At 41.1% G+C, this 26,463-nt stretch overlaps 2 protein-coding genes across 3 annotated transcripts in view; one reads left to right on the top strand and one right to left on the bottom strand.

Annotated features, from left to right (window-relative positions):
* Positions 1 to 5,463, bottom strand: part of mpv17l2 (MPV17 mitochondrial inner membrane protein like 2) — a 12,114-nt gene extending 6,651 nt beyond the window's left edge. The window contains exon 1 of the mRNA XM_053867107.1: positions 5,028 to 5,463. Within this exon, the coding sequence (XP_053723082.1) occupies positions 5,028 to 5,217 (190 nt within the window). The 5' untranslated portion in view covers positions 5,218 to 5,463. The remainder of the gene's footprint in view (positions 1 to 5,027) is intronic.
* rab3ab (RAB3A, member RAS oncogene family, b) lies at positions 1,609 to 26,463 on the top strand. 2 transcript variants are annotated; one of them, XM_053867094.1, is made up of 6 exons: positions 1,609 to 1,711; positions 2,734 to 3,300; positions 18,618 to 18,842; positions 23,794 to 23,912; positions 24,629 to 24,753; positions 24,819 to 26,463. In XM_053867094.1, the coding sequence occupies exons 1-6, from the start codon at positions 1,682 to 1,684 to the stop codon at positions 25,007 to 25,009; spliced, it is 1,257 nt and encodes a 418-aa protein (XP_053723069.1). In that variant the 5' UTR covers positions 1,609 to 1,681; the 3' UTR covers positions 25,010 to 26,463. The 2 variants fall into 2 exon arrangements, with proteins under 2 accessions (XP_053723069.1, XP_053723061.1); XM_053867086.1 differs by having other exon boundaries at positions 24,629 to 26,463.

The following is a 26,463-nucleotide window of genomic DNA, read 5'->3' as shown; positions in this document are numbered from 1 at the left end:
GGGTTCGCAAATGTATCACGTTATTCAGTCAACATAATGTTAAGTTTTCGTTGTTGCCCTTATTTTTCAGCAAATAATCAGAGACACAGATGGAGAGAACACATCCAAGACATCATTTGGCCCATAGCCAAGCAGCTGAACAATAAAATAGTAGGGCTCGGTATCACCAGGTCCAATACGACACAATACTATCACAATGTTTTGCCCATGGAAGTGATAACACCGATTTTATTTCCCAACAGGCCGATATCAATTTTTGATGATAGTTTATTTTCCACAAGTAAATCACTCACAAAAGTCACCGTTTTTTTATACATATAAATTACACAAATGTAACGACAGACAGAAGAAAGCAGACATTTCTTGAATTGGTCACAATAAAAACACTAGCTTTTAATTGTGAGAATTAAATCCCTCGTTGATCAGCACGCACTTCGTACTTTTTTTAACATTTGAGCACACTGTAATAATATCATGATAATATTGATAACCAAGACCATTTTGATCACGTAACAGTGACACAACTTTCTAGACTCAGTAAAAATAATTTGAGTCAGATTGCTTATGTGGGGCATCAAAGAGGAATTAAACAACATCAGAGGCACAATTTGATTTGGTTCCCGGTTTTAACACCATTCACACACAGTAGAGCGTGTGTGAACATCCATTTGATTGGCAAGTGGCTAAAGGGCTCCGTTACTAAGTTTGTGTGTTCACCACAAACTCTTTGTGGTGAACACAGAGTACCAACACATTGTCTGTTCGCTAATCATCCTCTGTCGCAGTATAGTATTCAGTGTTCATGTGAAGTGGAGTCCATGTGGCATTTGTAAAAATGGCAGCAGGCTTTTTGTGTGAGAATGTTTTTAGAACAGCCAAAATTTTGTTTCAATTCAATATTTAGTGGCCATGTCTCGAACATAAGGCACAACAAAATATTGCAATGTGTCTTATTGATATTTTGGTTCATTCCTAAAGAATAGCATACTAAACATGCTCATGACAGACATGCACCACTTTCACACAATCATTTCAACTTCAGGGTAAATATACACTGACACTTGACACTCTAAAATTGCCACTAGGTGTGTGTGTGTGAATGGTGTGTGTGCCCTGTGATGGACTGGCGACCTGTCTCGGGTGTTTCTGCCTCTCGCCCAATGACTGCTGGGATAGGCAGGGATAGCACTTCCCGCAACCCTGAACTGGACGAAGTGCTGGTTAACTGACAATTTATGTATGTATGTATGTATGTATGTATTAAAATAAAACCATTTGAAAAAGGAAACAACTTGCTCATTCATTAATCAATGAAATGTCATGTTTCTTTTTCCTTGTGTATTCATATTTGCTCTTTAAGTATTTTTTATTTTTTGATGGCACAAAATATTTGGCAATATGCTTGTTTAATGTATTTGACAGCTCCGATAGCTAACAGCTCCAGCCGTAATGTAAAGTACGCAACTCTGTTCCACTGTCAAGTCTTTGAACCCTGACAGAAGAAAAACTTGCGTTCACTTTTGTCTTTAATACATCACAACTCTCAGGAGCTCCTTTGAATAACTGATATAAGGTGCAAAGCTATAAAGCACCATAGCCAGGAGGCATTTGGGAATCACCGCAGCTGCAACATTGTCATTTCGTATCTGGAGCACTTGTTCTGCCACACGGTGACTCAAACATGGAGGCAACAATCAACGCCATCGAACAGGTGAGAAATAATGAGTAGAAGATAACATTTCTGATATTATTTCATCAATCACGATCAACTTGCAGATACAGAATGATCAAGCAAAATGTATTATTGTGAATTTGAAAGAACTGAAAACTAAATGGAAATTATCAGACTACACGTTGGAATGTTGATGGTCTAGACCAGGGCTTGGAAACTGTGGCTCGCAAGACAGATTTGGCTCCTTTGATGACTGCTTCTGGCTCTCAGATAAATCTGAGGGCCCAAATCCAATGAAATCAGACATCTTTTTATTGTGGATGCAGTGCTTGATTACCGCTGCATCAGGAACTGGTGCCAGCACCGATGAGTTTGCTTATGCCAACTGGACAGAAATCCTGCTGCAGTTAGTTCTGAACTCATCTGTTACCTTCAAGAGACAGATAATTACGACAGTGGGCTCCACGAACAAAGGAAAGCACGAAACAAACTTTGTGGCTGGTTAGTTTTAGATGCCCATTGTAGGGAGCTGTACGTTATGGATGTTATTCCTCATTCCTTTTTCTGAATGACTGCATCTCTGTTTTGCTTTTAAAAAGACGAGATTAAAGAAGTTCTGAGAGTTTCTGCCACAACCACCCTTGTTTTCCTTATATCCCTGATCCGTGGTTATGTGTAACCGTTTAATGCTTTTTGTTATATTTATTTGTTTTTTTCCAAGTGCTGTTTTGGGGTTGGTACATGATTTGAATTCCTCTTGTGTCCATGCCATGTGTAGACACAGTTGATTTCGCGAAGTTAACATCTGAATGTTTAATTTGTGATATAGATACTACAACACTATATTGAATGTATTTGAAATTGTCTTGTCCATTATTTCTTTTCATTTTGTGCAAACAAAAAAAGATATTGCAGTGTGCATTCATTTATATCAAAGTTGGAATATCTATGTTGTGATTCTAAGGATCAGTACTTGGAACACTTTTGAAACTGACTTCCTCAGGTTGTGTTTTATAGTGGACTATGACGTCAGTTTACCATATTTTGTGCTGGTGTTACAGGAGGCCTTGCCAGTATCTCACCCTCAGACTCTAAAATCCCTTAATGAGGAGCTACGAAAGGCCTTAATGGAGATACGATCCCTGCACGACCAGAACATAGCTCTAAAGCAGCAGCTTGGACAGAAAGAAATCAGTGAGAAGCAGTTGAAGGAGCAACTCCAAGTGAAAGAAGGTGTTTTGAAGAAGGAAACCAAAAAGAGATTTGCTCGCACCAAGGCCCACATGGATACACTGGCACAGCTGGGGGAAAAGGAAACCCAACTGAGTGAAAAAAGCAAGCAGTGGCTCCAAAAGACAGAAGCTTTTGAGGCTAAAGAGAAAGTCCTCATGGACCTCCTGCAGCAGAAGGAAGAGGAGTTGATCCAGTTGAGGGGTCAAAGCAAAAAATTGAAAGAGAGACACATAACAGAGCTGGTCTGTCAAGAGAGCAGTTGGAAAGAGAAAATGGATACAGAGAAAAACAACCTAACCCGATCCTGGCTGAAGAAAGAGAATCAATGGAGAAAGCATGTGAGCCACACTGATGATGACATCCGGTTCCTCATGTCTGAGGTGGAGCAACTTCAGGTAAGGCAGCCTTTGATCACAAAGCCAACTTGGAACTAACATGTTAACTTGCACTATAGAAGCTTGTTGGTCAAACTGGTGTCCCCGTGAGAATAGCAGAAAAAGACAAAGAAGATGACGTAAACCCAGTAATGGAGATGGTGACTGTACAAGCACCCAGGAGGAGGAGGAGAAGACTAAAACGGAACTGAAGATATCTTGAGAACAATCACATTTAGAACCCTTACCACTTGCCAGTAGATAGTTGCATAGTTGACAGTTGTCATGATTTGTCATAATAAAGTGATGCCACATTTTTCACTTTTCAAATAACTGAATGTTTCTATAAGATTTTCTTCCATAGTCAAGCTACAGTATGGTTCCAAAGATCTGCTTACCAAATCAATGCCATAGTAGTAGAAATTGACACTGTCATGTGGTTGATTAAAATTATGGAAGCATGTTTTGTCTGTACTACTTACTTCCAAATAACTTAACACAATCCTCAAAGTATGCATTTTTCTTGTGTTTTACTCATGGCTAGGTACCGAACTTCGGTTCTTTTATGGCAGCTTTTATGGCAGCTTTTATGGCAGCGTTTCGTTACCCTGAAGGACAGCTCTCAAGTCTTACACATTCAGCATGAGGCATGCTTTTTAGTCTTTTCACATTCATATGGAAGACAGGTATTTCTCATTAAAATACAGTTCACTGAGCAACACTGTAGATACGTGTAGAGGCTCTAGAGTCTGCTTTTAATGTGAGCTTTCTGTCTTTTAATCCCTTTGTTTTCCAGTCACATGTGGTTGGTTAAAATGAATGTTGACACGAAGCAATTTAAGAGTGGGCGGGAGGGTGACAGACACACGTGACCGCTGCACCACCGATGGGATAAGACTAAGTGGTGGTCAGATGAAGAAAGTGAAGTGAAAGTTGCCCTTTTCTGGGCAACAGTGTAGTGTACAAAAGAAACCCATTCTTCAATACATATTTATTTTACATCGATCTCAGAGTCCAAAGGTGGCCTATAGAGGACACAAAGCAAGTTCCCGTATTATGACGGATTCATGACCTTTATCGGGCAGTTTGAGTAACAATGAATATTTCTAAAAGTTGCTTCAATTCAATTACGATAACACCTTCAATTGTGTAATTTCAGTGACACATATGGTCAATATCAAAGCAGTGTCAGTTTCCTTCATATACTGGACGTGAAGATTGCGCAAACATTCTACATATATTGTCGTTTGTTACGAAGAAATAACAACTGATGCATTTTTGTTTTATGTGTGTAACAATGTATTATTGACTTTGTCAGATATGGTAGACTCTATCGGTCACTGAAGTAAACCATGAGGAGAAAGTAAACAAACGAAAGAGTAGTCCATGTTACTAAAATGTCCGTCTTGTCCTGTTTTTAAGTCATGTTATTAATTCACACTTGGCTGCCACCTAGTTATGTTTTCCAGACTGCCCATCTCCTGAAAAACTGTATATTAAACAGGAAGTTCCTATCCAGCGCTTGCGATTTGACATGGAGTCAAATCCATGTCAGTGTTTGTATCGTAGTGTTTGTTTCTGTATTTAATTTAATTTAAAATACATCAAGCTTCACCTTTCAGTGAAGCTATTTTATAACAGTGGTGAAGTTAATTTTACAACTCTGAGAGTAAATGGTTTTAAACTTTAAACGAAAGCTTCTGGGCTAAGATGATGGATCTGAGGCAAACTCTTTGAATCCTTCTCACCTGTTCTGCTCCAGTCTCGAACTCGGGATTGTTCTTTATGAATCTCCCGACTCTGCTGCAGCACGTCTCCAAGCGCCAGCATCCCTCCACAGCTCAACGTGTTAGTTAGAAGCAGGTATCGACCCTGGAGCAGCCGTCGCCAGGAGAACCGAATTCGAACCAAGAATTCCATACCCGCCCGGGGGAGCATGATGACCTCAAATGCTCTCCGGACCGACCGTTAGAACGCCCTTAAACGAAAGCATTTGTCGTTGCTAACTAATAATTGGCTTCGTTTAAAGTTAGCGAAGAGTGTATTAGCTTTGCGATTGACAAGTTAAGTACGTGGATACGATACAAAATGGTTTTAGATGGAAAAGAACATTAGCTGCACTAACCCCTGTCACTTACAGCACTGACACTCGTCCGTCAGAATGCGGAAGGAAACATGTATTGGAAATGTTTGAGCGCCCCAACTGGTGGGGATGACTCCTTTTAAATCTTTAAACTATATGACCAATGGTCATGACCAATACATACGTTCGATGTTCATAATTATTTTTGCAATGCCAGCAATGTAAATACAGAGAAAAGGACATAAAACAATGACAATAAATAATCTTTGAATCTAGGTGATATTCCTTGTCCACTTTGCTAAATGGTAGCATTACATGATGAGATATACCCTTGTGTCTCTTTCATGTCAATGTTTGTCAATAAAATCTTTACTGGCAAGTATGATGCTGTTGTGAGAGAGGGATCACAGATGACTTCTGATGCAATGATGATGGAAATAGCATCATGTTGTCGGGAACAAAGATGAACAAATGAATATTTATTTTAAGCTCCTTCAATCTGTCGACATGAATTACATTTGACATCTCCACTACTTACATTACATTGCATTATATCACATTCCTTTGTTCCATTGTTGCTGTTTCAATTTGGAATTGTGTTTATGAATGTACTGTATTTATAATCTAGGCAGAAAAGAGATAAGTGGAAGTCCACAGAATGGAGTCAACACTCTCAGTCTCTGAGAAATTCTCTGCAAGCATACACTTTATTCACCTCCTCCATTCACTTCCGCTCTCCAGCTCTGGAATTCCCTGACCTCCTTGACCATCTTCAAATCCAGACTCAAAATCCACCTGTTCAGAACTACATACCTTGTTAAAGCCCACCCGGCCATTTGTTTTCTCCACCAATCATTTTCTGTTGTTGATTTTGTTGCTGCGATGGCTCTTTGCTGGTGTTACTGTTCTTATTTAATCTTGTTCAGTATCATTGTGTGTCTTCAAAGGTATTTTAAAATCAAATACAGTATTATTGTTGTTGTTGTGAAATATGAAACCAAAAAGCTTCTCAGAATAACATTGAAAAATAAAAACATCTGTGAAGGGTTTAAGGCTAATCATCAAACTAGAGAAGCAAAGGAAACATCTGAAAATAATTTAAAGCAGCAATGACATGGGATTTAAACCAAAATAGTCAGAATTGCATTCATCTTAGCATTCCGACCTTATCAAACTGAAGATGTGCGATGTGTCAGACCATAGTTGTAGTGTTCTCAAGAGACCAATGTGTTACCTGAGGAACCGCACAGCAGGCAAGCACTAGAAATATCAAATTGCTACGACCCAGATTTCTATGTCATATGTGCTCCAGCCTCTAACAGCGTTCACTAGCCGTTAAAAACCCCATCGAAGGCCGGTTGGATAATCTGATGTGGAAGAAGATGAAATGACCTCAAGATGACCACCTCCGACCGGTACACCGACATGACCACCTTCGGCTGAAAGCAGGGTCAGGGTGAAGGGTCACCAAGTCCTCTTCACCGGCTAAAGACGTACAGCTAGGATTGATAACAAAGCCGTCAGGTTACTCCCCTGCTTTGCCATAGCCAAAGGCCAGAAGCAACATTCTCTTAAGAGTCAGATCCTCCAGTGAACCGCAAAAACGTTCAGTCTAGAAGTCCTCAAAACTATAAATGAGAGGGGCCAAACATGGTGTCGTCTGTGACAGTGTGCCCCAGCGAAGGTCTGTCTGTCCAAGTCCTTCAGGTCTGTCTTGGTCAGCCGCATGTAGCACCTCAGCGAGGGTTAGTCTGTACGGCTCCATCTGGCACGTCTAGGACAGTCAGATGTAGCATGCCGCAATCATCCGGAACACCGTCACCTAGGGCCACTCCAGGAGCTTCTCATCGAGGAACTGCGTGGTGAGGTTGCGTTGGCCCAACCAGCTTCATTGAAGTCGGCATCAATGTAGGAGGACAGGACTGGACCGCCCGGGACGCAGAATTGTCTGTAACCGTGCTCGCCCACGACTAAATGGTCGCCTGCATGCACTGCACCCAGTCGGGTAGCACCAAACATCGTGGAAGAGCTGCAAATGCGCTGAGACCAATTATGCAACATGGGCGTCGTGCTGGTTGGTAGTGTCAAGAATGAGCTGACGTGATTTGCAAGAACAAAACATTACTTTTTACCTAGCATTCCATGATGATCACAAGTCAGAGGGTGAGTGGAAAAAGAGGCTAAGCAGCGGAAGACAAGATGGTTAAAGGTAGTCAAAGGTACCTACCTGGTTGGTGAGCCAATTAATCGAAGTCACAGGCCGAGGCCAGTGGCACGATGTGGATTAACCAATAGAGAAGACTGTAAGATGCGGAGCACACATGACATAGAACTTTGCTGTATGTATCATTCCTCCCTCCGAAATGGCTTACGTGCTTACGTATATTATGACCAACCTTGAGCGACTTTAAGAGAAATCAGCTCTTGCACATCAGCCTGTTGAGGTGATTTCATATATCCAGCTCTTCCAGTTGCTGTTCGTTACATTGTTCATGTAGCGGTGTCACTCGGCGGATGGTGAGCTTAAGCATTAGCAATTCTGTATTGCATGCGTGCAACCATTTTCCACCATCAGTCTTGTCACCGCTGTGGAAAATGCTGGGAATCCAAACAGCACAATCAACTCCATTGGTCTGATGTGACGAGGCTTAATATCTTGACATCATGAAGCCTCGAAATAATCCATATATCAGCCGCACTGTTGTTTAAGCCACAGGGTTCAGGCCCTGAGAGAAAAAGCATTGTCTTACAATAAATTAATTGAATACATTTTCAATTCACAATACTTTTTTGTAAAACATACAACAACGTCACTGCTATTTATTTCTGTTTTGACTGTTTTATTTTGGTTAATTTCCTGCCTTTTTAGTAGATTCATGCTATGGCATTTATAAATCACCTTTATTTGATTTATTTTTTTTTTATTTAAAATGACACCAGTTACATTTGAAGTGAAAATGTGTGTATATAATATATATATATATATATTCTGTTCTGTTCTGTTCACTTCTTTTATGACATTTGTACTTGAATATAGTCATTATTATTGAAAATAAAATGCTTGTTTTGTTGTTTCTCCCATGAGAGTTGTGTTGTTAACTCCTCCCCTGAAAGATATTTAGTTAACAGGGTTAGTAGTTTCAAAGCATAAGTTGCTTTGAAATGTTATTAACATTAGAGGGTGACTAAAATATGGATAGTGATGGGTAATGTATGTGATAAAACAGTTTCAGTTGGTCCTACACTTACTAGTGAACGATTGACACTCACACATCCAGAGAGCATCACGGCTATAAACAAGCCAGAGTTACTAGACCATAACAAATAGTTAGTCTTGTCATACACTGTGGATCTGGCAGAACATAAAGTGTTAGCTGTGACCCATGTCACATTACCTTGCATGAGACAGAAGAGTTACATAGAAATTTGCTACAAGTGTTGCAGGTGGCATTCTCACCCAACAATTGTGGAGCCTGATTCAAGAAACGCAGACTGTGTATTGAGAGAGGGCATGGATGGATTAGTGCAACAGGTTTATATAGGTTACCCCTTATAGTTCAAAAGGCACTGGAGGGATAGAATATTCTGAACAAAGTGGAAACGGACTAACCATTTCAGGTTTAAGTTTAGTTTGCCTGACAACAGGGAGCTGTGCCATTCAACAGCAGTTGAAGGGTATAGTTTGATAGGTATAGAACCAGCAGTAGTGAGTGGCAAAACAATCAGACACATTGGCTAAATAAGTCCAGGTTCTAACAGTGTGCCACCAAATGTTTGTGGACAGATCAGCAGGGTGAACAGTGTCATCAATAATGTTGTCAGGCACACGAACAGATGCTCCAGTGGAAATATGAACATTCGAGTTGAACTGTCAGTTGAACTGTCATGTGTTAGTGGTTGGGGCAGGAACTGTAATGTTCCTGTCATGTACTGTAACTGTATTGACACTTACCACTGGAGTGTCCTTTGTTAGGGCTGGAACCATTGAAGACTTGTGGTGTTAATTTTTGGCCCAGAGGTGGTGGTGATGGTTGTTGCTGGCTACAGAACCACTGAAGTGTGATACAATTGATGTTGCTATCCTCTTGAATATTTGTGCTCTGGAACTGAGAAGAAAGCACTTGAGAGGACAACAACACCACTGAGAAGATGGTGAAATTTGAGAAAGATTTGCAGATTAATTCTGAACTAAGAGGTATTGTTGCAGCGTTCAGCTTTTGTAAGTCTTGAACAAACCCCAATTCTGTTGGCTTTCTAGGTGGTCTGATTTTCTTAAGCAGATAGACTGGCTTCCAGACACGTAAATCATGGCAGGGTTAATTATTCCTTCCTGCAGAAGAGATTCCCTCAAACACGTGTTGAATACACTGACTGGCTTCAGGTTTCATCAGATACTGGTTTTCTTGTTGTCTGTATGTTTTCCATGCCAAGGAGAGAGAACCCAATTGCTGAATAATGTCACCTTTGTGACGAGGGGTGGCGGGATTCTATGATGGTAATGTTGTGTCCTTAACCAATAAGTCAGGACTTCTAATCCTCTTCTAAAACTGTCAAAACAACCTGAGTCAAGGTGGTTGAAGACAAATCTCGACATGCGAGTGACAACAGTTAGCTTTGTCATGTGTTAAACCAATGTCATCAACAAAGACCAATGACAACTGCTGCATCAGGTTATCGTATATATTGTTATTAGACTGGCTTAACATCTGAGGAGTGGTTTGTATGCATCTGCAGAAGTTCTCACAGATACATATCACCCTGTCTGATTGGAGTCGAGCGAAATGGAAAAATGCAGACTTAGTCGCGCTGTTAACCGCATTATCAAGATAGTGAAGTTCAGCTAAGATAAATTTAGCAGAACGTAGAGAAAATTAGCTGGAAAAACGCAATAATTTTGTTTTCTAGGCCGTCATGCAACCGGGGTCGCTGCTGACCCAGTATTTTGTTCATGGAGATAGCTGGCGAAACGACAAGAGAATATTGATTGATGTTAAAAAGAGCCATAATTTTGAATGCTTGTTTATTTTCCAAATACATTTCCCCAAAGGGTACTCATCATATTTTTTTTCAAATATCAACGTTTTGTCCATCGTTCCAATTGCTTTTATTTTGAAAATGCCTAGCCGGATGTAAGATCGAGTCGTTCGTCTGACTTAATACTCGCGCTTGTGCCGGACACAGTCGAGAGCGGCCAGGAAGAAATCTAATAAGGTACTATTCTTATTTCATCTTTTTCCAGATAGATCATTCGATGTAATTTGTTGGTTATTTTGAATGCACGAGTAACGGCCACGATTAAGGATAATATAATTGGAGTCGAAGGCGCTCGCCGCTGAAACAGCTGTTTCATTGTGAAAAGCCCAGGACGTAAATGTAAAAGGTTATAATTGCCTGTGGGTGTCGGTTCTGCTTGCGCTTGGGTGCCCCGGTCCGGTGGTGACTCCGAGCCCAAGAAGAAAATTCGTTTCAAACCATCCTGGCATTAGGAGCAAAACACTTTGTTTACCAATCCGACATACGTGTGTCGATACCGTCATTCCTTATTGTTCAGATGCGAGGAGCAAACACTAACTGTATTTATTTGTAATTGCATGTGCCATTACGATTCATCATTTTCAATGGGAGAGGTTTCTGCTTCAGCCTCATCGGGAATATCTTCATCTTAATTAGAAAATCGTGTTTAGTTGTATTTATATTCATCTCATTAGTTACAATATAGTCCATGAATTGTCCCATAAGTATAAGGCTTTGGTGCTATAAGGCTTTGGTGCATATGGTGCTTTGCTGTTCTCCATCTAGTCGCCAATTTTGGTTGTAAGGTCAGAAAGACAGAGAAAAACATAATTTTTGTGTTTTATTTTCATTACATTGACATCTAAATCTTTTTTTTTCGGTTGGAAGTAAAGCATAATGGTTGACAGGCAGAACCTTTCAATTCCCGTTTTTTATGGCTGGTACAACACGTCGCATCACCGTATGATACAACCCCTGGGAAAAATTATGGAATCACCAGTCTTGGAGGATGTTCATTCAGTTGTTTCATTTTGTCGAAAAAAAGTGAAAGTCATTTCATATGGCAACATCTTGCTTTAAGAAACACTCAAAGAAATCAAGAAAAAAACGAGCAATTGCTTTTTTGGACCAAACAGGGGGAAAAATATGGAATCACTCTATCGCAAGGCAAAAATTATGGAATCACCCAGTCAATTTCCTTTCACACCTGCATCAGATTAGATCTGTCATTAATCTGCCGTTAAAAATGAGTGTCAGACCTTGGAGCTGTGGCACCAAGTGGATTGACATGAATCATGGCTCCAGGATGGGTGATTCCATCATTTTTGCCAGAGGTTGTAGGAATGCAGCGGCTGTGAGTGTACGCTACTGAAGAACGGAGGAAATGTCAAATGATGAAAAATGGCAAAATGAAAGTTCCAGCAAAAGTGGCTGGAGGAAGAACTATAATTTACTTTTTATATTTTATATTTTACTATGGAGTGCACCGCAATATAAGATATAATAATTATATAATAATATAATAATTTAAGATGAAAAATAAAACTGAGCTTTGGACACAAACGCGCTCTCAGTCAATAAAACCCCTCTGATTTCATTGTTGTGATGTGACAGAACTGTAAGTCGCATCATCATCATCATCATCATCATCATCATCATCGTCATCATCATCATCAGTAAACATGGAGAGGCAGTTTTCTGTGTATGCCAAAAAAAACTACAAACTTTGCACAATGCCAATCAATGCAGTGAGATCACATATGCAGTCATATAGTCATAAGTCTGTGATTTAAGACTGGCAGCAGTTAACTTTTTCAATGTTTTTTCTTTCTGTTGTCCGATCAACAAGGCTTAGACAGAAGTGAACAGTGTGTTATTTCTGTTGTATTCATATATTGTGAGGTAGTCGGTGCTGTGTTTAATAACTGTAAACCTCCTCTGACCCATCTCACAATTAAATTTGGATTCTCAAATATTAAAAATTAGTTGTTGTTGAAGTGTGTGTGAAAGTATCTGCAGTCGGACATGGCTGTGGAATTAGTTAACAGAAACCGTGTTTACATTTTCTTTTTTCTTTTTTTTGCTCAATCCATTTCTTAATGTAACACAATTCACAGAAGAGACGTTATTCCACAGAAATTCACAACGTGAACTTAAGTCCAAGTCATTTCCTTTATTTTCCTTTCCACTACTGCAGTGTACATTTGTCTCAGTGTGGTTCTAGCATGCAGTTGATCTCTGCTTCTCCTCATCAGGAGTTAGTTTGAACAGCAGGCTTTAAGCGAGAGGGTATCTTGGGCGTCCAGCAGGGCCTGTATAATGCCCAACTCGTAGTGTCGTCTCACTGGTTTACATTAAATTGTGTTGCCACGAATCAATAGGAAAATGTTGTTATTATTTTATTATTATTTTAATTAATCAGGGTCAGCCAAGTAAAACAATTGCCCAGGGGACCCTTGCATCTTAAAGTTTTACTGTGGCAACAGTTACTCTGCATGTCTGTTAATGTTTGTTATTTGATTAAGATGCTTGTTTATTTGTTGTTTATCAAGTTATTTTGGTATAAATAGATGTTTACAGCTTTGTTTTTTTACAAAGCAAGTTCTTAGTTGTCGGTCGCTGACATGGTTGTGTCAGGAGGGGATGGGGTTAGGAGCGGGGTTATCGATTGGGGGCAGGATTTTGGACACCCTGTTTCAAAATCCTAGGGAAAAGCCTGTTGAACAGTCTTTGGAGATGATTCAGTAGCAGTCTATTTCTGGCTTTAAACATGACAGACATAACAGTGTTTGCGTCTCTGCTAGCTCAGGTAACTTCAGTACTCTTGCTTTAGCAAACAGTTTATTGCTACGTTCTCTATCATCTGCCTTTTGTAGCAGCAGTGGTCTTGTATCACGTTGGATAATACAATGTAAGCTGTTTATTTGATTCGATTTGTTCTCAACAGATATCGCTATAGATTTTACTAGAAGACAATGTATACAATGTCATATTTGTTACATATTTTTCGGCTTAGGAAATACAAATTGATACAAATTGATCATGAAACATTTTGTCATCAGAATGTGCTGCGATTGTTGTGCTGCACCAAAAGTTTATAGAAGTTGCATTCATGGAGCAGTGTTTGAGGAGATGAGGAGCTGTAATCTGAAATATGGCAGCTTGGCTATCAATACCAACAAAAATGTCCTTAGCGTGGTCCTAGTCTGTAGATTTCTATGTCATCTCAAAATGTGACCCAGTTTCATCATACTAGTGATCAGAAAAAGCTTTTCTGAGAGCTCTTCTTTTTTTATGTTTTACTCCGTTTTGTACTAGGACCACCCACTTTCCTCTGATAGGTTAGCTGTGTTGGCACAGGAATCCCCCCTCACATAGTATGAAAAGACCGCACAGCTTGTTCATTCAGTGTGGATTCACATCACTCATGAGAGGCTGCTGTTTAAAAGTTGGAAACGTGACAGCTGTAATACAACTGTGTATGTGTGGGTGATATGGCCTAAAAGTAAAACCTCTGATTTTTTTTTTTGCAAAGAAAATGATTCACAATTTCATACAGTTTTTTTTAAATCTGATTACTTCTTTTATTCTGTAAATGGCTGCTTAAATGCTATGGTGATGGTCCCTCTGTCTGGGCTCCTGTCGCAGTAATGCTCCTTCTAACCGGTGGCTGAACACACACAATTCCTCCCCACAGAGCCAGTCCTGTCTGGAGACATTTTAAAAGAGATTAATTTTCAGCAGTTACTTTCTGAAAATAGCATACCAACATAGCCGAGGGTCCAAATTTTTCACAAATTAAAAGCAATTTTCTACAATTTCGACAAAGCTCCATTTCACTGTGACCTAGGTTCCGCAGAGTAGTCTTCACCAAATAAAAGCTCCTGCTTCTCTCTCGTTCAGTAATTGCATCAGGAGGAAAAAAAGGACGATGGAGAGACGTTATTTTTAGCTTTGCCTCCTCTCATCTGCGTCAACTTGCTTCCTCAAAAAGGAGACACATGATTGGAGGAAAGTATGTGGGGAATGCTATCTCAGGCAATCTGGGAGCAGGGCAGCACCACACTTCAGTTGTTGACGTGTTACCTGAATGCAATGCGAAAGCAATACGTCCAAAAGCAGAACCAATGCAGACAAAACTGAATAAATGAAGCACTCATTGGTCGAGGCTGTCTCAGGCTTGTCACAGAAACAAGTTGGGATACAAAGAGGAATTTCAGGCTGTCGAGGAACGTCACAGTCAATGACCATACCAGCATTACTTTCAATCGGTATTATTCAAAAAAGGTCAATGAAGACAGAAAGAGCAAGTGGATCTGTAGTAGAGGTTCCTGATGACATGATGATTGTACTTGTGTTCTTTTTCAAAATGAACCAGAGATGGAAAAGACAGTTTTTTGTTTTTTTTTGTTAACAACATGATGGCGATGTTGTCATTCTCCTATGGGTGATTATAAGGCGCCAGGATGCTTGGGTAAGGCAACCTGGCTGTGCATAAAAATCCCACATCTGAACAATATTGTATGCAAATACATCCTGAATTATTATCTCTGCTTCAACTGTATATCAAGGCCTTGTCTGGAGTCAATTAATTATCTGAACACATAATACACACGTTAATCATTCACACTGGTAGGTTAAGATTTCAACGTTAGAATTCATCACTCTCTTAGATATCAGATCATCTTGATTGTTTTGAGTATAGTAAAATGTTATTTATATACACAATAAATAATGAAGTACAATCGTACGTGGGCCATATACAATAGATATATAAGGCAATCATAGAGGAAACAGTAAAAGCAGTACATGAAAATGTGCTTATAGTGCAGTTGGTCGGTGGATGGAGTTTTTACAGTTTTGCGTCTCAAGTTCAGCTGTGTTCAGAGGGAGGAGAGCTTCTGCACCCGGGTCTGTGGGGTGATGGTGTTGAAGGCTGAAGAGAAGTCCAGGAAGAGCAGACAGACGTAAGAACTACTTCACTCTGGACTGATGGTCCATTTCATGACTAGCCTCTTGAAGCACTTCAAGACTTTCGGGGTTAGGGCAACTTGCCGATCGTCATTCAGACATCTCACTGTAGAGCCCTTTGGGACGGGCACAATGGTGGCAGGGGGGGACAGATGCCAGTGAAAATGAGGTATTGAAGATGTCCGCCAGCACTTTCTCACATCTGCTATGGTCACACTAATGGCGAAGTGTGAGGATCCTCAAAGCGGGCATAGTAGCTCTTGAGAGCGTCCGGCAGAGAAGAGTCCCTTGGGCATTGTGCATCTCTGGTGTTGTAGTCGGTGACACACTTAATGCCCTTCCACATGTGCCAGGGGTCATTTGCGGTGAAGTGTGTTTGTATTTCCTGGGCGTATGTGGCTTTGGCCTGAGAGATACCTGCAGTAAGTTTTCTCCTTACTTCCTTGAGCGCTGGTGCCTCATATGCCCTGAACGCTGCATCCCTGGCTTTGAAGAGTGCTTTCACCTCAGCATTCAGCCAGGGTTTCAGGTTCAGATAGAGGTTAACGTTTCCCACAGAACTCCATGGAGGCCTCTATAAGTCCACTTCACATGTCACAAATGATCCCACCTCTACCTCTCCCAACGTGCATATTGGCCCCAGTTTAAATGTTAAAGCAAATAGGTATGGCAAAGTTTTCTGGCCACTGAACTCCTTCTGATGTCAAACCTTTCTGAGCATTTGACAGGCGGATGGTTGGAAACGGAAACTCAATTCATCCTGCAGCAGATAAATGAATAGTGATCAACAATGGTGCATTTGCCTAGCAGCTTTGATGGAAATGCATTTTCACATTTTACCATTGAGCATATGGCATGTTTGATGCAAGACAGCTCTGGTACACATATATATATTTCTATATGTGTATATTATTTGATGAATTGTTCTCTCTGGAGGAACACAATCTTATATGACCATTTGCGCCCCTTCAGGGTGAGTGGTTGAATTACTGCTGATGACAGAAGCGATAAACCCCAACATTTAGTTAGTTCGGCTCTGTTAGTACTCTGAATTTACTACTTTTGTTTTCTGCTGCTGAGGCGCCATGCTACAATGACTTTTTACCTCTCCAATAGACAGACTTACTAATGATCATCGAATGAGTAAATGAAAGCTACAAGGGACTGACGTCGTACGATACAAACAAACAATTCACACTCTCTAGTTAACGAGTTGAGTGGGTTTCTGACTGTGTCTTTTGGTCTCGGTCATCCAACCATAAGATATTCATTCATTCATTCAGTATCTTTATTCCAGTCGCACTTAATATGATAATTTTTAACAATTAAAGAAATGTTATTTGCCATTCAGAAATATAGATACAGTGGTACCTCGGTTCTTGACCACAATCTGTTCCAGACGGCCATTCGAGAAGTGATTTGTTCGAAATCTGAATCAATTTTTCCCATTACAATTAATGGAAAAAGAAATGCGTTCCAAGCCTTAAAATAGGTTTTTGTAGGAGTGAATGTAGAGTGTCTGCTGCAGGTGCGCTGTTCCTCTATGTGTGTGGCCGCTGCATGTGGGAGGGGTTGCAGAGTGAGTGACGTCTCTCCAGAAGTGAAGAGGTGCCCGGTGCGTGTCCAGCTCTGAATGTGCGCTTCTGTGCAGTTTGGCTGTGACAAAGTCATAAACCAAGTAACGCTCTGTCCCAGACTCGCCTCATCCCTGTCTGAGCTCCAGCCGACAACAGTACATCAAACCCTGGAGTGTGTGCTCCAGCCTCTGAGGTGTCGAGAGCGAGCACCTCCGCTGTGACACTCTACCACGGTCCAGTGCGGAGACAGGAAAGGTTTTACACCTCAATATGAAGAAAAAACAGTCAGTAAATGTAGCTAACGGGACACGTCTGCATACAGAGGCTGCATTATACACAATAACAAAGCGCGTCGTGGGTCAGCTGATCGGTCCGCGCACGTTAGGTTTTTTCCAGCTTTTTTCGGAGGCGTTCTGGATTTTCATTCCAAAAAATCTCGAAATTTTTGTGAACTCCGATTTGTTCGAAGTCCGGGACATTCGATAAACCGGGGTACCATTGTAAAATCATAAAATGTGTAAAACCAATAAAATAAGCAGCAAAATATATTACTCAATATATAACTCAATCTAGTTGTTATGGTTTTGAAAATCAACGACATAATTAATTTGAATCAAAAAAAGCATTTAAGAAAATTCAATACGCATTTTAATCATTGTTTTTCATCTAGATGCTTGATTGTTTAATAACAAACATGAGCTTCGTCTTCTTGAATTTAATTTCAGAATTTACATTTTAAATCACAGTATGTACAAATTTAAAAAAATACATTTTAGATTAGATTAGATGGCCTTTTCGAAATGCTTTTAGAATTATTATTACTATAAATACATTTGTATTACTATGACATGATGTCTTAATCTTGTTTTTTTCACTTAACAACTAAACATTCCCACAGGAACTGGTTTATTATTCAAAAGTAATTACGTATTTAAGCCTCCTTATTGTGCAACCGTAAACCCACCTGGACTTCTTCTGCAACAGGAGATTTCATTTGATTACTGCCAGCGTGAGGAGTTAAGTTCCCTTCTTATTAAAAATGTATTTACTCAAGTTACAAGTGTCAACTCAGCAAAGTGCGCTTACATGTCAACATTTGTCTTAGAGGTCATTTTCAAGTTCCAAGTAATCATGGAGGAAAACCTTTGTTGCACCCCTACATGATGGCTGAGCAAAACCGCGTTGTTGCCACAGAGCCTTTAAAATACATGGAAACAGACGTTGGAAAAGAAATTCAAATTTCTTTCATTTCTCCTCAATTCCTTTCCTCACATTAAAATTAAATCCCTGTAACTCCAATTTTCTCCAGCTAAAAATGATCTCTAAAATCAACCCCATGCTCTCACATGCCAGCTTAGAAAAACTAATGAATGAGTTCATATTCTCCTGCCCAGACTACTAATAACTCTCTCCTCACTGGCATCAACAAGAAATCTCTATCATTCCCCCTGCTGGTTCTCTGCACTGGTTCCCTGTCCACTTTAGAATTGATTTTTCACTGATAACTTTTAAAGCCAAACATGTTTTTTTTTCCAAACAAAGATTTTCAGTTACAAAAATGCTCATAACTTTCTACTGGTTATGGTGGATGGTTAAATGGATTCTCCTGTTTTGTATCAATGTAAGCATTAAGGAAGGATGGAAAATGTGCTTTTGCAGCCTTCATTCATTGGTGCAATGTCTATTTCTCACAGATGGCCTCCGCTACAGCAACCTATGGACAGAAGGAGACTTCAGACCAGAACTTTGACTACATGTTCAAGATCCTCATCATTGGCAACAGCAGTGTTGGAAAAACTTCTTTTCTGTTCCGTTATGCTGACGACTCGTTCACCCCTGCATTCGTCAGTACAGTGGGCATCGACTTCAAGGTGAAGACTATATATAGGAACGATAAGAGGATCAAGCTACAGATCTGGGTGAGTTGATGAGACTCCTGAAATGGATCATGAAGCTTTTTAAGAATCCAGATGCTGAAAATCCACGTTGCAATAGTACAGGCTGTTGAAGCCTCCTGGTATCTCCATCTCCACCATCTTTTGTCCAACACCCTCTCCTCTCCATGTGTCCAAACCACAACTACGGTTTGGACACATGGTAATTTAAAAACCTTTCTTTGTCAAAATGAAAATGAATCTCTTCTCATTGAATAAATAGAAAATGTTACCGTACAGTCATCACATTTTGTATTGTATTTCTGGTATTTCACTGCTGCATCCAAGGGTCCGAGCATGATCAGTGTATTGTGGACCTGGGTCAAATAGTAATTTGGTTCATCCAGAAGTGAAAAATGTCCCGACAACTATCCAGAATATGCAGTACAAGTGTTTTCTGCCCCTGTTGTCAGCCTTTCGCTTCTCTTGCCTTTGGTGAGGAAGACTCCAACGGCCAATGGCTGCAGGCTGCCGACCCCTCCCCAGAGCTGCACATCTCAATGTAGATATGCCAGAACTCCCACCTCCCTTTTCATTTGATGAATTCTGCTTCACTGAAGATACGGTAAAATAACTTGTTCCATATCAATGCACAAATCATAATCACACTCGAATTTTCATGCTCTCTCATCATGATCTCATCATATTGCTTTATCAGAAATATATAATAATATTTGGTCTTTCACTCTGGCTGTCTGTGGCATTACCTGCATTTTTGGTGTCAGTTTTTGTCCACTTTTTGGCTGGACGGAAGAGACTGAGAAGGAGAGGGAAACGTACCGGTTCAGTCATGATTTTGCCTTTGCCCAACGAGAGATCGCGCTCACCCATTCCCGGGATATTCCTGTCCAATGTCCACTCACTCAGCAATAAGATGGATGAACTAACGCTGATGTTGAGAAAGAACAGGGACTTTTCCTCCTCTTGTGTTTTGTGTTTCACGAAGACGTGGTTGAGCGAACTCATCCCGGACAATGCACTTTATCTGAAGGGATTCACCACGCAGACCGGGTTCCGGAGCTCACCGGCAAAACCAAAGGTGGAAGAGTGTGCTTCAACATTAACGATTGCTGGTGTACGGACGTGTTAGTGATTTTTCAACAATGCTCCCCTTCTCTGGAATATAGTGAACTATACTATATCTGCAGTGTGGAGGCTTTACAGCAAAGTACTGTGGTGCCTCATAGTGTCAAACAGGTGGTAACAGGTGAATGTATACAATATGCTTTGCCAGAGAGGCAGTTACGCACCTCAGTTAGTCAGAGGTGTCTTTTTGCTAAGATGTGCAAGTTTGGTTTCGTCTTTCTCCCGAATAGCGGAGGGGATCATCATGGCGGGGAATATTTGCCTCCACAAGGTACATTTTCACCTCCACAATCAAACAGTCTGCCGTGTAGCTGGAGCACGTTTGATGGGCATTTTGATCAAATTGCTCCCAGAGTTTGCTTCCTAGAGAGAGAGCATAATTAGTAACAAAACAGAACAAGTAAGCACAATAATAAAATTGCAATCCTATAGTCATAGAGGGAGGGGCCTCTGGTGTGGTTGGGCATGATGGGGAGCTGGAGCAGGGAAAGACGAGGTGGTAGAGGAGGAGGTAGGTGCTGTGGTCCTTATAATTCCAGCACACTCTGCCACAGTTCTCTTCTCTACCTTCTCTGCTCTGCTGGTAGAGTGAAAGCTGATTTTTTAAATCTGGGATCCAGCAGCGTCGGCAGTGAGTGCACACTCATGGCTTGTATGATGTGCAATTTCTCTTTTAATTGGTGCCTCAGAGTCTACGCCATCTCTCTGGACTCCTGCATTTGAAGCATGCCAATCTCCTCCTCTTGGGAATGGAACAACATTGAAAAAAGGGAAATAACCTTCGAGGCCGACACCCTCTGACAGCTCAACAGTAGCTTCGTTGAAGGGTGCCAGGACTTTCAGTGTTTCCCCGATGACGTTGTGCCGCTCCATTGTGAGTGGCGCTATCTCTGTCCTCAGGCCAGCCAATGTTGCTCCGACGGGCATTTCATGTAGCCGTTGGAGCATATGGCTGTTCCACCGAGTCTCCACCTCCTGCACTAGTTTCAGGGTTGTTGGGCCCATCTGAACCTGCATCTGGCTGAGCCGCTCCTGTAAGATTTGTAAAATAATGTAAGATAATGTAATAATGTAATCCTGTAAGATTTGCGAAATAAAATCAGTGCTGAAATGAAGGAGCTCACCTTTGCAGTTGTGCTGCTCTTAAATTATCCCATGAGCCTCCTTGCATCAGTGTGGATTTTGGACAGCACAGAATTTTGCTCAACAGCCTTTTTAATGAACAGGTTCAACGTATGCGCCACACAATTTGTGCGACGGTATTGAAGGTGCCGGCTGCAGGCTCCCATATTTGGTGCCCCATCAGTCACTAAACAAGTGACTCTGTTGGTGATGCCCCACTCCAACATGAGCCTTTGACTGGGCCAAAATTTCTGCTGTATGGGACTGCGAAAAATGAACCACTCCCAGAACAGCCATTTGCAAGGTTGTGCTGGTGTCGATAAAATGCCCAGTCACTGCCAGATAGGCGTCCGTGTTCATGGACGTCCACATATCTGACGTGAAACTAACGCAGTTGCCACCAACACTTTGGCCATCTCCTTGAGCTCCTCTTACCGATTCTTCAACATAGCTTTGACAGCCTAAGCACATGAAAACACAGTTTGAAACAGCAAATATGACTTTTTCTTCCCATGACCACTGCTTCGTTGCTGTCTGGTAGGGAGAACACAGCCAGGGTTCAAAGCAGCAACAAGCCTCATGAGTCCCTTGTCCTCTACAAAGGAGAAGGGCTGAGAATCTTGGATAACCATGTCAACCAAAGCATCGTCCACACCATCTGACAACACAAAAATGCACTGATTGGAAAACAAATTCTCAGATTTTAACAACATCGATAACTAACTATCATGTGGGGAAAAATAAATAACACTTTGCCACAAAAGCCTCAAACCGGACTCAAAAGCTGATCTTTCGCACTTCAACGCAGTCACATTTACCGCTGCGCCACCTCACCCTGTTACTCCCACTAACTCCACTGAAGTAATCAGTGTTTTAAGCAATTCCAATGATTGTCTAAGATTGCATTTTTATTTCGCTCACCGATACTAGGATCCAGTTTATGGACTTCAGCTCTGGTTCAATACAATTCTACCAGCTGTGCTTCAAGACAAGGTTCGTCAGCTCGACGTGCCTGACTCCCTCTGCAGGTGGATTACGGACTTCCTGGGGACGACTGACAGACACACAGTACACAGACACTCAGACCCTCAACCCGATGTTGAGGGTCTGAGTGTCTGTGTACTCTCTCCATGGCTCTTCTCCCTGTACACAAACTGCTGCACCTCCAGCCGCCGTTCCATAAAGATGACGTTTGCGGATGACTCCACATCATCGAGCTCATCTCAGACGGAGATGAGTCGGCTTACAGGAGGGAGGTGGAGCGTCTGGTGTCCTGGTGCAGAAACAACAACCTGGAGTTGAACGCCCAGAAGACAGTGGGGATGATTGTGGACTTCAGAAGAGTCACAGTTCCTCCGTCCCCTCTCATGTTGGCATGTTGTAGACTCAAGAAGGCCTAGCAGAGAATGTTATTCTTGCAGCAGCTGAGGTAACTCCAACTGCTGACTAAGATGCTTGTGGAGTTCTACACAGCCATCTCTTTCCTCACCTTCTCTACTAGTATGTGATAATGAAGCCCATTTAATGTTGCGCATATTCATTGTTTCAACTTTTTTGCGTATATACTTTGCTACCTGGGATGAACAAGAAAAACAAGTTTCTTGTTACACGTGTCAAGTGAAGTGTATCAGGTCTCTCAAGTTTCATAATATAAATGTACATTTGGTGTAAAATGGTAAAAACAGCAGTTAAAAAAATGAGATACAAAGGCTAAATCTGTCAATGCTAGCCCCATTAACAAAATTTAATAACAACACAAGAAGACCAATAAACATCTGAAACCGTGATTATAAGGCCATAATAATCAACACTTTATAGTGCAGTGAACTTTGCAATGTCGCTACTGAGTCAACCACCATCCACCTTGACCTATTTTGGTTGGCTTGAAGGAGTCATGGCGAGTAACAGAAAGATGGATTTAAATGAAATAAGGAGAAAGAGTTGAAATAAGTTGAAAATGTTAATTAAGAAAAATGTAATTAAAAAAAAAAGATTATTTATTGCGACTGAAACATGGAAAAGTACATAAAAGCTGCCAATATTTCTCTGGAATCTCTGCCAACCAGGCGTTTGTTGCCCCAAAGATATCAGACGTCAAAGCTTATGATACGCCGAGAGGCTGATTGTAGAAAAGTCAGGGAGGAGGAAAGAAGGGACTCCCAAAAATGGGAAAAAATCAAGTGTCAGGCTGTGTTGTGAGCAGTAATGTTGATGAAGTGGTGAGTGGCTTGCATGGTGTCAGATGCTTTGAATTGCCTGAGTATTCATTAAGAGTTCCTGCTGAAACATGAGAAAAGCAATATCACAGCCCAAGGAGGGCAATGACTGGTGGCAAAGACATGGCATTTGGAGGAGCTACACTGTCAGCAATTGGTGGATACCAACATGATGGGAAAATTGTTGATGGAGTATGGTGAAAATAGTTTTTCAATGAATTGAAAAACTATTGCAATTCATTGAAATAGCTGGCAGTTTTTCAATTTTCACTGAATTGAAAAACAGCCAGCGAAAATGACTTGCTCATGTTCTAATGCTGTTATGAATGTCTGCTGTTAGTCGTATTGCACTGTCGAAGTGTTCAGTGAACATATAGCTGGCAATCACTAAATGTTCAAAGTTCCCCTTTGCTTGCATCTGTGGCGCCACCAAAAGCAAATAGTCCCAGCTTACACACAGCTGCTTTAAAAACAAAATCACACAAAGGAACTCTGATGGCTGCTGTTTTCAGGACACGGCAGGGCAGGAGCGGTACCGTACAATCACCACTGCGTACTACCGTGGAGCCATGGGCTTCATCCTCATGTATGACATCACAAATGAGGAGTCCTTCAACGCTGTTCAGGACTGGTATGTGAAGTGTCATGTTTTATGTCTTGAAAAAATACATTAACATAATGATTTAAGAAATAACTGCTCTGATATGCACATATGAATTAGTACAAAGATTTGTGTAATTCAGTATTTATCAATGTAAGGATTTTGAAGCAGAGGACTGGGATGCAGACTGGGAATCGAAGCTTGGAGTTTAATGGTGAGGTCAGAGTGGGTTTCTGGTGCTCTGAGGAAGTTCCCAGAGGAGTGGCTGGTGAGGGTTTAGGAATTGTGTGGTCAGTACAGGCAGGTTGAATTTCTGGGAGAGAGATCACCACAAATGGTACAGACAGCGGTACCGGCAGACAGGCAAAAACAGTTGGCAGATCTGAGTTTCCCAGCTTGGAGGCAAACCATAGTGGGTTGACTATCGGGCAGAGAAAGGTCGGACCGAAATTTGAACCTTCAGGTGATTGGATGCAGGTGTGGATGCAACAAAGTGGGACGAGTGATGTCATCAGAGGAAGTACTGCATTTGCGACAATCAATGCTTTCTCCAAAATGAAATAGCTAATTAATGCATGTTTTGTCTTCAATTTTATTTCAATGAAGGGGCCTGTTATTTTTTCCTTTTGAGTTCCTACTCAATTGTTGTTTATATACTCTGCCTTGAGGATAATAAATCAGCAGTATGAGCGTGACTCCGATGTCCAGTGTGTTTGTGGCGCTCTGACCATCATGTCCTTGACCAGGTCAACTCAGATCAAGACATACTCATGGGACAATGCTCAAGTGTTGCTGGTGGGGAACAAGTGCGACATGGAGGATGAGCGTGTGGTCAGTGGAGACAGAGGACATCAGCTGTCCGACCACCTGGGTGAGTTCTCTCAGAGTGTATTTGTGTCATCTTCTTCATTACAAAACGAATTCCGTCCTGTGCAGGGTTTGAGTTCTTTGAAGCCAGTGCCAAAGACAACATCAACGTCAAGCAGACTTTTGAGCGTCTGGTGGACATCATCTGTGAAAAAATGTCTGAGAGCCTGGACGCAGGAGATCCTGCTGTCACTGGAGCCAAACAAGGCCCTCAACTGACAGAGCAGCCTGCTGCCCCTCATCAGGACTGTGCGTGTTAATTTGACTAGGTCTCCAAAACCTTTTATCTCCTCTGCCTTGTTACCTCCCTTTTTGATCTGCACATTATTAGTAACAATAACTAGCTTGTAATCTATATCAGAGCTGGGACTTGACAACATCCTAGGGGTCACGTAGGAACTGCAGCAGTTCCGCAAAGCCACAGTGCGAGACATTTTTGAATCAAATCACATTCTTTTCACTCTCACATACTTATTTTTTCCTGAGTCATTCACGCACGGATCTACTTGTAGTGCTGTCCTTGTCAGGACCTCTCATTGTCCTAATGCTTTCCCCAGCCTCTCAACCTGATCTTAACCATCCAAAACATGGCTAATCCTAACTCGGACCCAGAACCAAACTTATTGGAGACCAAACTACAATTATAATGACGTAGTTAGTTTGAAGTTTCAATGTCATCACAGTGAGGTGTTCTTCCCCAAATTGGTCCTACCACCACACGCACATATACACTGTATGACCAAAAGTATTTGCTCCTCTTCCAACATGACTTTGCACCAATGCACAGAGCAAAGTCCACAAAGACATGGATGACAGAGTCTGGTGTGGATAAACTTGAGTCCTGGCCTGAACCCGATAGAACACCTTTGAGGTGAATTAGATCGGTGACTGAGAGCCAGGCTGTCTTGACCAACATCAGTGTGTGACCTCACCAATGCTCTTTAGGATGACTGGTCAAAAATTCCTTTAAACATACTACTCAACCTTCCCAGAAGAGTTGAAGCTGTAATAGGTGCGAAAGGTGGACCGACATCATATTGAATCCTACAGGTTAGGAATGGGATGGCACTCAAGTTCATATTGTTAGTCAAGGCGGGTGAGCGAATACAATTTTTAATATAGTGTATATTTACATAATTTATGTATTATATTTTTTTCCTGTTTTAATTCACATTTACTCCACATTAATGTTTTACTGTTGTGGTTCATACGCGGCCCCTGTGTGTTAAATTAATCCCCTTCATGTTGTGAAGCGTTTTTTTGTTTTGTTTTTACATATAGTGCACAGACTTGGTTTCATCAGATTTAGCTTCAATGTCATTAAACTCTCTACAGTCCAGGTTCTTGTCAAGAAATAATTAAGATTTACTGTCCTTCACCTCGTGGATATTAGCGATTCAAACATCAATGGGTCATCATCATTGGATCTGCCTCAGCTGATATCAAATATTGATTTTGCAGTGTTGATACCTTCACCTGTGTGATTTTGTTTTAGACTCCACCCCTTTAATGCGCCTCATTCTTGAAACATAGAGGGAATGACATTTAGTACTAATGAGCAGCCCTACAATAAAGCATATTCAATAAGTACAATTAAACTTTCTAATGTACGTTTGACTGCTGTGCAATATAGATGATACGTCTATGCATTTTCTTTGCACCTTTGTTTTTGTCTCACACAAAGATGCTTCATCAGGTCCTTCAAAGGGAAAAC

Source organism: Synchiropus splendidus, chromosome 1, assembly GCF_027744825.2.
Source record: "Synchiropus splendidus isolate RoL2022-P1 chromosome 1, RoL_Sspl_1.0, whole genome shotgun sequence".
Lineage (NCBI taxonomy): Eukaryota > Metazoa > Chordata > Actinopteri > Syngnathiformes > Callionymidae > Synchiropus > Synchiropus splendidus.
This window is presented reverse-complemented; position numbering and strand designations above follow the sequence as displayed.

Bases quoted from the DNA above. Each gene is read 5' to 3' on its own strand.
- rab3ab (XM_053867086.1), top strand. From the start codon at position 1,682: ATGGAGGCAACAATCAACGCCATCGAACAG. The intron at 3,301-18,617 runs GTAAGGCAGCCT...TATTTCTCACAG, and splicing joins CTGAGGTGGAGCAACTTCAG to ATGGCCTCCGCTACAGCAAC. The intron at 23,913-24,628 runs GTATGTGAAGTG...GTCCTTGACCAG, and splicing joins TTCAACGCTGTTCAGGACTG to GTCAACTCAGATCAAGACAT.